Source organism: Anomaloglossus baeobatrachus, chromosome 5 (assembly GCF_048569485.1).
Source record: "Anomaloglossus baeobatrachus isolate aAnoBae1 chromosome 5, aAnoBae1.hap1, whole genome shotgun sequence".
NCBI classification, from domain to species: domain Eukaryota; kingdom Metazoa; phylum Chordata; class Amphibia; order Anura; family Aromobatidae; genus Anomaloglossus; species Anomaloglossus baeobatrachus.
In genome coordinates this window covers 315843368-315858019 of record NC_134357.1, presented here as the reverse complement: position 1 = coordinate 315858019, position 14652 = coordinate 315843368, and the positions used below count along the sequence as shown (strand labels likewise).

Genomic DNA, 14652 nt, shown 5'->3' with positions numbered 1-14652 from the left:
ACAACATGGATAACAGAAAAACGAAAAAATATATATTATCAGACCAGAATACCAGATTGTGGGATTTTTAGTGTCTTTTTATTATATTTTAATGTTTTGGAGTCACATTCTGTTCCCTGTGAACACTGTCACTGATAACAATTCAACACTATCCTTCTTTGCAGTCTACATTGGCACAGTTGACCTTCTTCACTCTCCTATCTGCCTGTCATCACCATCTATCACAATGCTGGAGCAAGGTGAATGCCAGACAATAATGTATTGTTGCTTGTAAAGCCAAGCAAAGAAAAAAGATTGTCAGCTCACCCATAAACTCTTGGCTCCTGGGTCAGGATGGTGCATGGAAGAGGCTCCTTGTCCAAGGGTGCAGCACAGCAAGATCCAAAAAAAGGTGATCCAGCAACTGTTTGCATTTATACATTGGATGCACTGTTTGTATTTCTACATCTAACCTATTCATGGTTTTTTTTAACATTATGGAATTAAGATTTGTTTTACATATTTTGGATGAGTTACTGGATCACGTTTTTTCTGACTGTAGCATGTAAAGTGGAAGGATTCCAGCTTAGCAGTATAGCACATTACCACACCACCCCTGACTAAGCCATACAGGAGCAGATTGTTAGTACTCGGATCACAAATGATGGTGTTTACATACACAAGTAGAATGGGATCTCAGGTTCGTCAAGATGGTTCGCCACAAACTCCCGCACTGCTCCAACTGCACAGGAAAGTGGATAACAATCAGCATTTTAATAGTTTAAATGAGAGGCAGAAGAGGAATTTACAGAAATATTGGTACAGACCTGTCTCTGACACACGGAAGAAACCTTGCAGGACATATCGGTCTGGGAAGAGGATGCGGAGCACAACCTGTAAAAGTAACCAAGTAACAATTATTAGAAAAGATATCCTGAAGCGGCTGACAGCTGAAGTTCCTCCATCGTCACGATGGTTACCCGATACACATCCTGCAGCGGCGAACTACGAGAACCGGGAGGCTGTTGATGGAATGGAAGGTAAGGTGAGCATAATATGTGTGTGTGCGTGTGTGTGCGGACTGCAAGTGCGGGTCAGAGCGCGGTGAAAGTACGGAACCGGAAGTGTGAGTATTTGCTCATACAGCAAAGCATGCTCGTAAACTGAGTTACAAATTTACAGCAAGCTTTGCTCATATAGCGAAATACTCGCAAACTGAGGTTCCACTGTATAAAGTAAGGTTAGTACCACTAGAGATAGGATGCTGAATGTAACCATACATTTTGTTCAGAGATTGAATGTTCTATTGATAGGTGCAACAGGGGCGGGAAGATGTGGGTCGGGTTTTGCTATCTATTTCTGCTCCTGTCTGCCTGCCTGGCCTTCCTCCCCATGTCACCATCATAGATGTTAATTCTAGCGCAGGTGAACAGACAAAGGCGGGAATAGATAGAAAGAACTGACGCACATATTCCATTCCTGTTGCACCTGTCAATCAAATAGCAGTGCATTGCTGGAACTTTACTTGCACATATTTCTGAAATAAAATCTACAATCTCTGAACAAACGTATGGTTACATTCAGCATCCTAGCACCAGTATAGAACTGGTTTTACTTTATATATGAAAATCCTGATGATTAGATCCCTTTAACTTTCATTTGTAGAATAAATAAACTACAGCAATATGCAGGATCTGAGTTGCAACTTAGCGTAACCTGATAAAGCTAAGCAAGTAGTGATGTAATCCTCATTTAGAATTGTCTGAGGACTGGATGTTGGTTGTTGGATGTGCGATTTTTTTCTCAGCCACTTATCGGACTGAGAAAATAATCGCAGGAATCCGATTCGTTTTCACTCGCACCCATACAAGTCACACTGCACTTGCATTACAAAGAAGTGCAGTGCCATATACACATCAGCTGATAATGGAGGAGATAGGGAGATTAGTACCTCCCTCCCCTCAGCAGCTGTGTTACGATCACAGGATTGCAGCACAGTGGCATGACACTCGGCTTAAGCTGGTGTCACACACAGCGACAACGACGTCGCTGCTACGTCACCATTTTCTGTGACGTTGCAGCGACGTCCCGTCGCTGTCGCTGTGTGTGACATCCAGCAACGACCTGGCCCCTGCTGTGAGGTCGTTGCTCGTTGCTGAATGTCCAGCTTCATTTTTTGGTCGTCACTCTCCCGCTCTCCCGAAATGAAGCGAGCAGGGAGCAGGAGCCGGCGTCTGGCAGCTGCGGTAAGCTGTAACCAGCGTAAACATCGGGTAACCTTTCCCTGGTTACCCGATATTTACCTTCGTTACCAGCCTCCGCCCTTGTGCACAGAGCAGGAGCTGGCGCTGGCAGCATGTGGCTGCAGTACACATCGGGTTAATTAACCCGATGTATATTGTAGCAAGGAGAACAAGGAGCCAGCGCTAAGCAGTGCGCGCGGCTCCCTGCTCTCTGCACTGTGACATGTAGCTGCAGCACACATCAGGTTAATTAACCCGATGTGTACTGTACCTAGGAGAGCAAGGAGCCAGCGCTAAGCGCGGCTCCCTGCTCTCTGCACATGTAGCACAGCGACGTTATGATCGCTGCTTCTGCTGTGTTTGACAGCTAAGCAGCGATCATAACAGCGACTTACAAGGTCGCTGTTACGTCACCGAAAATGGTGACATAACAGCGACGTCGTTGTCGCTGTCGCTTAGTGTGAACCCAGCTTTACACACGCAGCAGAGCGAGTATTCAGATGAGAGCCATCAAATTTAAAGAGAAGTGATGCAGAATCAGTATGACAGTGATTACAGGAGGACCAATATTTACACTGACGAACAAAAAAGAGTAACAATGTTTTTAGAGCTTTTGACTTTCAGACTCCATATCTCACTATCCCCTACAGCTTTGAGCATGAAACTATCTTCCATTTATTAACAATCATCTTGCCTATCTCATACATAAATTTGACTTGCACTATTTAGCACTTGACTAGTTATGCAGATTCTTCTCATGTCACTGCATTGTTACAGTTTTGCTCTTAAAAATCTAAAATGTAATTTTTATTATTTTGTTAGTATTTTGTAAATCAACCTTTTGGCTTTCAAAACTGCTTCAATTCTTTTGGACATGCTTCAAGATTCAAGCTTGCCTCAACCGAAATCTGATGCCAGGTCACTTCTCCACATTCCCAATGTTGGTGCATACTTGTTGACTCACTTGGGTATGTATATAGCTTTTTCTTCAACTCTACCTACTAGTATTTGATTGGGTTGAGGTCTCGGGACTGTCAGGGCTAATACAGCCCCTCTACTTCATTGTCATTAAACCATTTCTTCACCAATCTTGACATATGCTTCGGGTAGTTGTCCTGCTGGAACACTGTCATCCTTTTCATACTTGAGTGTATGAAGTAACTCCTCATGTAGGATACTCACACATAGCTCACCATTCAGACCACCATCGATCCTGATCAAGTATTCAACGCCTTTGACTGTGAAACATTCCCATATTATCAGGCTTCCTCCACTGAACTTGACATTTCCTTCACTTTCTTGATCTGCTAGCCCCTCTTCTCTTGCTTCTTCCAGACCCATTTGCACCCATCAGAGCAGTCTATTGACTTTCATCTTATCGCTCCAAATCAAGCGTTTCCAATCTTCTACTGTCCACTTTTCATACTTTTTTGCAAACTCTTCTTATGACGATATTGAAGTCGACACTTCATCACCTTTTTTTGGGCCACCATTCCAGACTTGTGTAAAGTGTGTAGCACGGTGTTTGCATGGATATCTGTGATCTCACTATTATGAAGCATACGAGCCGCCTTCACTGCCATGTTTGTTGCTCCAGGATTGATATAACTTATGATGAGCCAACTTGAACTTGTTAACTCCGATATGTTGCCTGGATGTCACCTAATGGATTTTGATTGGATGGATTTCATTTAGTATTCTTCCAACTGTCATGGCCTCACATAATACAGTCTGTCAATTTTCTTGGCCAAGAAACAGGTAACAATGAGCTCGATGATGCAATTTCTCATTTCTTGTGAAATCTTCTTCAGGCTGGTCCTCGACTCGAACGAGTGACTTTTGGCTTGGGAATCAGCCTAATAACAAACACTAATAGGGAATGTGAGAACAGGTTGTAATTTGTAGTATTCAGGAAGAAAACTATTTTCCACCACCAGGAGCAAAACAGTAACAATGCAGGTACATACCAAGAATTTGCATAACTAATTATATGCTAAATAGTTGTAAGCCAAATTTATGTATGAGATAGCCAAGATGATTGTCTATAAAAATGAAGGTAGTCCCACGTTTAAAGCTGTAATGGATGGTGAGATACAGAGCCTGAAAGTCAGATGTTCAAAACATTGCTCGTCAGTGTATCAATGAAATGAGATAATCCAGCAGTTTGCATGACCCTGGCACGCTAGTGTAATAGAGTGTGCCTATACAAGGATTAAATCCTTCCTATTTGGGTTATATGCTAGGATGTATACATTATCTTCTTATGGTTTTGTGAAAGGAAAATGCCAACCTGTCTAGACGGAAACCATTCACTCAAACTATAAAAGCAACATCTCTTCTCAAATCATACATGAAGGGACGATGTGGGTAGAGACATGACAAGAATTATCAGCCAAGAACAAATTATACTATTAAATTTGATAAATAAATTAAATTGTGTTACACTGTACTCTAAGATGTACAATAGCAGTACAGCGCAGTAATGTGGGACTGAGAGGATTCCTGAAACTATCTGAGAAGGTAGTTAGCTGGTAAACCACTAGGGGGCGTAAAAGTGGAGGAAACATATGAGCAGAGAATTCCCTAGCAGAGGTAATACTAGTCAAGCCCACCAGATGGCAGCAGAATCGTCAGAAAGCCGTGTCACAACATGAGGTCTTGTAAGTACACAAGGGCAAAGTCTAAACGTAGTCAGAGGGAAGCAAATAGTCAGTAGCCGGGAAATCAGAGCCTAGAAGCGAGGGGGAGTGGGAACACAAGACAGAATTAAGGTAAACAGATAAGGAACGAACAGGGAGACAGCGGGAGAGACAATGATGGAAACAGACAACAGAGGAGGTTAACAGGTCAGGTGAACACGGAGGTCAGGAGGGGGCAGGGCAGACAACAGGTCACTCAAGAGCAGAACACAGCAGAGCCAGAAGTATCACTGGCGAAGTCCAAGAGAAACAGTGCCCTAATAAAGCAGCATGACCTCCAGAACGAGGCAGAAAGGATTAACCCCTAACGTGACTTGCATCAGAAGTGAAACTAAAAAAAAGGCTCAGCTCCAGCTGAGCCAGGAGTCAATCATGACAAATTGGTTGCACAGTGCTTGAAAAAAAAAAAATCCCTTATATCTGACTTAAATGGTATCCAGTCAGTAGTATCTGATCGCTCTATAAAGTCTCGTCATTGTACATGTAAGGACGAAATCACACAAGTCTTTTACCTCTAAACAGATAATAATGGGGTCCTAACCTAATAAGAGTGGATCCAGGGTATTGGTAAAGAATACATAAAGCGTATTGCCTGTGTACACCATTACAACCGTCTTTATTGCATCTATGTGAAGTAACTTTACACACTGGTGTGATTAAAATTATCTAAGGCTATATATTCGCAGGTACGGCCGCAGGTTTACCGCAGCTGCCCACCAGCATCCGCAGCTATTTTTAGCTGCGGTAGTACAGGGGAATAACTGCGGTAAACCTGCAGACTTTCATGCGATTTACCTGCGGAAGTCCCGGCCTCTATCTCCATAGTGGAGGGCCGGTATTTCCGCATGTAATTCTGCAGGAATAATTGACATGCAGTTATGTGCGGCTGCTGGACATTCGCAGCATATTCCGCAGCCGCACATACTGCAGCGTGGACACAGACACTCCCCATGTCCCATAGGATAACATGGGGAGCGTCTGTACTTGCTGAAACCTACGGATTTATCTGGAAAATCCATATAAATCCGCAGGTTTTCCGCGGCAAAATCCGCAGAAGCAAGCTCCTGTGGGCACATAGCCTTACTCCTAAGGCTGCTTTCACACATCCGTTTTTTCCTGTGCGACCCAATCCGGCCCTCTGCAGAAAAACCGCAACCGTTTTTTTTTTTGCCGCCGGTTGCATTTTTTTTTGCATAGACTTACATTAGTGCCGTATGGGCTTGCGTTCCGTCCAGTTTTTGCAGCATGCGGCAGATTTAGCAGATGCGGCGGCTGGATGGAACGTTGCCTGGCACGTTTTTTTGTCCGGCAAAAAAACCGCATCGCGCCGCATCCAGCCGATGCGGCGCGATTTGCAATGCATGCCTATAGGTGCTGCATGCAGCGTCCTGCGGCAAAACCTGCATCCGGCCGCCGCATGCGTTTTTTTCCACTGCGCGTGCTCAGTAGCCTGCCGCAAGCGGCAAAAACCGGACGGGCCGCATGTAAAAAACTTTTGCAAAGGAAGCGGTTTTGTTGCCGCATCCGTTGCATAGGTTTTAGAGCCGGATTGGCCGGCTCTGCTAAAACCGGAGGTGTGATAGCAGCAGAAGAAAACCTGTGTGTCTTCACATCTTCATGGTCATAGAAACAAAAGAAACACCAGTGTGTACTCAGAAGCATCTACAGCATGGAACAGAGCCTATAATTCCAGGTACAGATACATCATTGGCATTTTTTATTTTAGTAATTTTTTGTCATTTTGTTTTGTTTTTTTTTTTTGCTTTGGTGAATTTTACATAAAAGTTATGAAAATGAGCATACAATGAAACATATCCTTCTGGCTCCTTCGCACCTTTTTAGAATAGCACAGTCCCTTCATATTAAGCTTTATACACTTCCTAGGTAATATTAGTACATGGTGGGGTGTGGACGCGGGTGTGGCGTAGGCTCAGACGGTGAGTCCACTCCGCACAGGTCAGGTGCCAAATGTGTAATACAGTCAGCAGCTGCCTCTAATAGCAGAAATCAGAGCTATCACTTAAGGTTGCATCATAGCCAATTAAATATTGCTGTTAATCTCTGACAGCAGCATTTAGAGGAAATCCAACAACAGGTTTTTGCTATGTAAGCTGAAGACAGCATGCTGTAAGGGCTAAGACACAGAATTCAGTGATGCCTGTGTTGTCAACGTCCAATCTGTTGTTTACTTACTATGTTTGTTTAAGTAGCAGTACCCTTCTAAAGCTGGGTTCACACTAAGCGACAGCGACAACGACGTCGCTGTTACGTCACAATTTTCTGTGACGTAACAGCGACCTTGTAAGTCGTTGTTATGATCGCTGCTTAGCTGTCAATCACAGCGACGCAGCAGCGATCATAACGTCGCTGTGCTACATGTGCAGAGAGCAGGGAGCCGCGCTTAGCGCTGGCTCCTTGCTCTCCTAGGTACAGTACACATCGGGTTAATTAACCCGATGTGTACTGCAGCTACATGTCACAGTGCAGAGAGCAGGGAGCCGCGCACACTGCTTAGCGCTGGCTCCTTGCTCTCCTTGCTACAGTATACATCGGGTTAATTACCCGATGTGTACTGCAGCCACATGTGCACAGAGCAGGAGCCGGCGCTGGCAGCAAGGGCGGAGGCTGGTAACGAAGGTAAATATCGGGTAACCAGGGAAAGGTCTTCCCTTGGTTACCCGATGTTTACGCTGGTTACAGCTTACCGCAGCTGCCAGACGCCGGCTCCTGCTCCCTGCTCGCTTCATTTCGTCGCTCTCTCGCTGTCACACACAGCGATGTGTGTGTCACAGCGGGAGAGTGACGACCAAAAAATGAAGCTGGACATTCAGCAACGACCGGCGACTTCACAGCAGGGGCCAGGTCGTTGCTGGATGTCACACACAGCGACGGGACGTCGCTGCAACGTCACAGAAAATGGTGACGTAGCAGCGACGTCGTTGTCGTTGTCGCTGTGTGTGACACCAGCTTAAGGCTGGAGCCACACAGGGCACTACTGCGATCCTCGCAAGACACTCGGCTCACACTGGCAGTAGAGCAAGCCGAGTGTCATGTTAGTGTCCCTGCGACTGAGGTCCGACTGTGCGGGGGGCGGACAGGCTCTGAGGAGGGGAGGAAGGGATTTATCTCGCCCTCTCTTCTCCGTAGCCGGCTTTTGCCATTCTCGCACTGCACTTGCGGAACACCGGTGTACTGCGAGTGCACTGCAATTTTTCTCTCGCCCCATAGACTTGAATGGGTGCGAGAGAAAGAGTCTCGCGTTACACCCGCAGCATGCTGCGATTGTTTTCTCGGTCCGATTAGGACTGAGAAAATAATCGCTCATGTGCGCTGAAACACAAGCTAGTTTTGGTCCAAGTGGAATGTGATGTTTTATCACACTCCACTCGCTCCGTTTTTCTCGCTGTGTGTCTTAGGACTAATTGCTGAACTACAAAGTCACGCACTCGCCAGTCCGGCACACTCCCTGTTCTGATTGGCACCTCACTATCAATGTACAATCTCTATAGAGAGCCTTGTATGGGTGGGAATAACTCTCTCACCTCTGCTACAAGTCTAAAATGAAAAATTCTAATTGTGTCAGAACGGCTACACCCAGTAATCTAAGTGATACATCTTTGGATTCATGATCTCTTTGCCTACATCATGCTGCTCTCAGATGAGGTAGCAAAAGCCTGCTGACATATTCCCTTTAAGTTGTACAATAATGATACCGAGCCAGTTGAGGTCACCCAGTTGAATGCGCTTGTGCCCGCAAATCTTCAAGATCTGCTGATGCCAGCTCCCTTGGTGCTTGCTGAACAATTATATCTCAGCTGTAATCAAAAAGGGACAATTTTGGAGACGCTGCAGGCCATGGTTAAGGCCACAAAAAAGTGGGATAGAGCCCAAAGGCTATCATGGAGCAGAGGAGGATGGAATGGAGATCTATCCCCTTCCGTGATGAGTCCTGCTCTTGTTTTGGAGATAATGATAACCGGAGATTAGTCTGGAAACATGAGAAATGCCATGAAGAGGCCTTCAAGAGAAAATGGTATGGCAAATATACAGTAGCCGGACCGCTCTAGGCTACATTCCAGGTACATTAACAGCGTGGTGTTATATTGATTTGGTGATTGATGAACTAGTGGTACAGCCATTTCTTTAACCCCTTCACCCCCAAGCGATTTTCCGTTTTTTCCTCCCCTCCTTTCAAGAGCCATAACATTTTAATTTTTTTTTGTCAATGTAGCAGAATGAGGGTTAAATTTTTCTGAGGGAAGAGATATACTTTTAAATAATACTATTAATTCTGCCACAGTGTACTGGAAAATGGGAAAAAAATCCAAATGCAGTGAAATTGTAAAAAAAAAGTGCAATTCCACAATGTTTTTTTGGGGGGGGGTTCATTCAACATGTTCACTATATATCTGTGTATATGGTAAAAATGACCTAGCAATATGATGCTCCAGGTCAGTATGAGTACGTTGATACCAAACATGTACAGTTTTTTTATTTACCGTAAGTTAAGTGGTGAAAAAAAAAATTCAAGTAATCATGTCATTTTGATTTTGTTTTCCTTTTTATGCTGTTTACCATTTATTTTATATTTTAATAGATCGGGAATTTTTTAACATATCATCTATCTGTATTTTGTTTAATTATTTTATTTACAGTCGAGGGGCGATTTGAAATTTTGGGGTTTGATTGTTTTAATATATTTTAAAACTTTTTTTTTATTTTTTACAGTATTTATTAATCTCCTTAGGAGACATAAAGCTGCGATCATCCGATCACTTATGCTACACAAAGCAGGGCATCAGTACTGATTTGTACAGCAGAAATCAGAATCTCCTATGAATGCTGACTAGCACCCGGCTTTCACAGGAGGATCGTGATCACAGGCATGGAGCTAATCAGCTGACCCCCGACTGCCATGATAACCCATCGGGCCCATGATCACGTGAAGGGGCGCTGATGGACGGGATCAGTGACTAGATTCCGGTTAGGGTGTGTTAAATGCCACGCTATCAGAGTTAGACAGCGGCATTTAACTTAACAGCAGCGGGTGGATCTCGAATGGCAGAAGATTCCTCAGACAACCGTTAACCTCATAGATAACATGCAAGTGCAGATATTTCTACGTATAGCACTCATACCTAATACTGAATAAATCATTTTTTAAAATGTTCCTTCCATGTTTTCATCATTTGCATATCAATGGTGTTTCAGTTTCAGTGTTGAGGAGTATACTTTAAAGAAGCAGTAATATGGAATGAAGTTTTCATCTATCTGCAGGGACGGTGACAACTTGCCCATGTGACCAAAGGGACCTCTACTGATCAACAGAATTTTTATGCCCGAAGGGCAACTTTTTAATCTCTGTTGCAAAAAGGAGCAGCTGTCACGGGTGTGTCACGGGTGACAGACAGTCATGTGGTTTCTGGCTATAGAAAGTCACAGCGTTTGGCTGTGAAAACCGCTCCCTGACTTTCCATTGTTCCTGTTCTCAGTATTCATTGGTATAGGTAGCTTTCCTGATGGATTTTCATCTCTCTCTGTTTTGGACCCAGCAGGCACACGCCCTCCACCCAGCTGCTGATCACCAGTATTCTCTTGGTTTTTAAATACTCCCTTCCCTTGTCCCCTGGACTGGTGCTGGTGATATTATTCAGTTCATTCTAGCTCTGGTTACAAGCAGGTGGCTTGCTCTCATCTGTAGTATTGTTGCTGAAGCTTGCTGAACTCCTGCCTGTGTCATATAGGGATAAGCATTTCATGCTTTTCCCCCGTGTGTCTTCCTTTAGCGTTTAGTGGGGTTGACGAAGAACCCATCCGATACGTTCCCTATTTAGGGTACAGCACTAGGGATACCTAGGGTCAGGTACTTGACTTGGTGCATAGGTGCGAAACATATCTGGGGTGGTGAAGAACCCCAGGGATCAGCAGTAAGTTTGGTCAGGGGTCACCATCTTTCCCTTCCTTAGTCGCACGGGTCCCTTTCCCTTACCTTTCACCATTCGCTTGGTACTTCCTCGTACCTAGTTTGACCGTAGCAGATTAGATGCCCGACTGATTCTCAATTCATATTCTATGGGAATGCTGGAAAATAACAAGTGCAGCGCTCAGCAGCCCCCTAGGAAATGCATGAAGCACAGATTGCACATACACACTGTTGCTCCGAATCTGACAGGGATAAAAGTTTCCTGTTATGCCAATCGGTGCAGTCAACCCCCCACTGATCCTGTGCATAGGTGATAAAGGGGATTTCTGGTGAATACAAAGTTAACTCAACTCCTTTTCACCCACCAAAAAAATAAAACACATTAGGTATTGTCAGGTCTTTAGAAGTCCATCTTATGAAAATATAATATTTTTTAGGAAAAAATTGAAGTGCAAATACAAAATTGTTCATATCTTTACAGGGCTAAAATATTGCATGTTTGTCTTCATCTACACACAGATTATGTACTCCACTCGGACTAGGGTACTTGATAACTATTGAGGAAAAATGTTGAAATATTTTGAAAAATTACAAATGATTTTGAATAAGGCTACAATATTGGCAAAACAAAAATCACAGCCAAGATGCTAAAAAAAAAAAAGAAAAGCAGACAAAGCCAAGCAACAAATAGGGAGCAAATAATGAAAAAAATCTTTATTATAAACATTTATACTCCAGAAAATAAGGTGCAAATGCAATGAAGAATCAGACCCCAGTGCTTTTCATTTCAACCTCCCTACTATTTCTGGCCTGTTCACCCTCATCAGTGAAAGATAAAAACTATGGCTTCATAGAGGGATGTGACCCTATAACACAGTACAGCAAGCCCGTATCTGTATGTCATCTCTTCTGCCACAAATTACAGAATTAAAGGAACTGTCCATGAAAGGAGGAGATTATAGAAAATGTATGATTATAGTTTTTTATTATCACAAAGCTTTCTTCAAATTGGAGGACACTGCGGCTTTTGTTAAATAGTTGCCTCTGCAGTCCTTTTCCTAAAATAACCTTATATCTGAGGATTCTCACTTTATCCATTACGGAAGAATCAGTAACGTCCGCAATTACGAGAAGTGCTTAGTAGGTAACGACAAACTTTCCACTGAATCCAGATCAAAGCATACTTGTGCGCTGGAAGTCTTCATTCTCTAACGATTACAGTCGCACTTTCCGATTGCTTGATAAAACCTGTTTCACAGTTTCGGAATTTGGATCACGTTACTGGCTAAAAACAGACAAATTATTAAAGGGCCGGAAAAGAAAAAACAACTCGAGGGAGGAAAATGAGAACTAGCAATGTGGCACATGTAGGAATCCCATAATAGTCTTCTATTTTATATGCAATTTGGGTGTTATTTTTTTTTACTCCTCAAACTGCAGCTAAACTACAAATAAAAATATTATCACTGCTCCCCTGAGTAATCCATCTTATTTATCAAAATCCTCCTTACAGCTCCAGAGAAATTTAGTGCTAATTTTTATGGACTTTTCCAAGGTTCTCTGCATTACCCTATGAGCACTGCTCCCTTGGAAAAAAAAGACTATGAAAATGAGGACTTAAAAAAAAGGGTCACATCTCTGGAACCGTATAGCGGATTGTGAAGAAAACAAAGAACGGCATACTTGGGGGAGCTGTGGGAATAATATAAGGGCAAAAACTGGCCACTTTTACCTAGTGCTAGGTCCTCTTTAAAGCCATGTGCGCACCCAGCGTTTTTTTTACGCTGTGTTTGAGCGTTTGTTTGTGCGGACAGCAAAAATGAAAAGTCATAGACTTTGCTGGGGAAGCAAAGTCATGCAGTTTTTAGCACAAAAATGCACAAAAACGCTGAGAAAAACGCTCAGTGCGCACATAGCCTAAGCATGACTATATAGGAACAGGACAAGATTCAGAAAAAGAATGTAGACAATTGTGTTTTATTCATTGACAGCAATCAGATCTTTTTTAGAATGATTGTAAAGTGAAGCATGAATGAACCAATGAATTTAGAAAATATTACAAAATGTTAGAATAAATGGACCAATTGAGATGAGCATATAGCATCATTTACCCATAATCAGCAAGGCAAACATTTATCTGTATATGTTTAACTATTATCACTTTTGGACCTGCAAGCATTTCTATGCCCTGTATGTTGGGAGCCTTACCCAATGAAGGCTTCTAATGTAAAAAATAAATGCGAATAAACCCTTACAAACCACTAAACTGCTGCTTAAAATATCCACAGCGTTAAATCCCAACACTTTATAGAGGAAACATCTGTATATCACATTTAAATTGGTTGCAACAGCCGAATGCTATAAAACCAGGCTGACACGGCAATGCCTACATGAAATGCCCTTTAAGATACCCATGTGACCAGAAGGGGCGAGGAATTGACTTGGAGGTAAATTGAGCCAATTAAGGAGAGAAAAGGATGGGAAATCTCTATGCAATGATCCATCTCTTTCGTTTTTCACATTTTTCAGGCTGTCATGGAAGCTGGAGAATAATCGATGCCCAACAAGTTGCCTATTCAATGGAAATCATTGTCAGCGTGATGACTTCCATCATGGCGCTGTCACCTACCTGATAAATATAGGTTCTGTAACTGTGAAGTAGAAACAACGAAGAACTACAACCTCCATATCAAGAAGAGGTAAACTATATAAGTCTAGAGGATAAGACCAGAAAGTGCCAGAACCGCATATATGAGGCCCAGAAGAAGACCGTGTTATCTGAACTAGACTTGCAGCTAGGATTCTTCATCCACACCTTTAAGTGGGCCCTAAAAACGCATTTCTTTAGTCTAGCCTATCCCCTCACTGCCCTGATCTAATCTAGTCCCTTTCTGCCCTTCAAAAAATGTACTTCCAGTTTTTGTCCCCTGTACCTGTATAAATTCTCACCGATGGGTTCATGCAGCTGCTTTTGAATGCCCTATTAAATCGATGGCTGGACCATATATGACAAGCTTGCCCCCCTATTCACCTTTTGTGTCTCCCCTATTTTCTCATAGACTGTCAGCTTACGAGCAGGGCCCTCACTTCTTCTGGTATCTTAATTTTGTTATTTTGTATTGTCTCATATTGTCTGTACATGTCCCCTCTGAATTGTAAAGCGCTGCGGAATATGTTGGCGCTATAGAAATAAAACTTATTATTATTATTATCTTTTCTTTAGACCAGTTTCAATCAGTGTGCCTAGCTGTCTGGGCACGCCATACATGAGGCTGACCAGCATAACCGGATAGAGCCCATGGACTGGCACTAATCAAACAGCGTCTATGAAATGCATGATTGATAGAAAATAAGCAGCTGTTTTGAAGGAGCCGACTATTCCTGTGTCAGGGACACAGGAGAAAACGTCCAGCACATTCCTAAAATCCAAACTATTTTATTATTGTGACAATTCTACAGTAGCGTGATCCAAAATGTGTCTTACGTTAATCAAAGGCCCTGCGTATTCACTTTTAATGGAATGATCTACAATAAGGTTGGTATTTTATGGATGTGAGGGACTTTTGATTGTCAATCATTAATACAGGTCATATTATCTTCATGCTTATGTGCTGCCACATAATGATTAAGCATTTTGCTAGTTTGTTATGCATTTGCAGGCATAGTTAGATTGACATAATAGGAATATGCATTCCTACGAATGATCATTTGCGGATTATCAGCTAGTGTAAAGGGCCAGAAGAGATCAGTTGTCACATGGGTGATTGTTACTTGTCTTACCTGTATTTTTAATGCTTATAGTATAGAC

At 42.9% G+C, this 14652-nt stretch overlaps 1 protein-coding gene across 2 annotated transcripts in view; it reads right to left on the bottom strand.

The window, feature by feature from the left end:
• Positions 1 to 14652, bottom strand: part of ASPSCR1 (ASPSCR1 tether for SLC2A4, UBX domain containing) — a 114963-nt gene that overhangs the window by 39332 nt on the left and 60979 nt on the right. For both annotated transcript variants that reach the window (XM_075349727.1, XM_075349726.1), the window contains 2 exons: positions 807 to 873; positions 659 to 721 (listed from right to left, as the gene is read on the bottom strand). In XM_075349727.1, coding sequence (XP_075205842.1) covers positions 659 to 721; positions 807 to 873 — 130 coding nt within the window. The remainder of the gene's footprint in view (positions 1 to 658; positions 722 to 806; positions 874 to 14652) is intronic.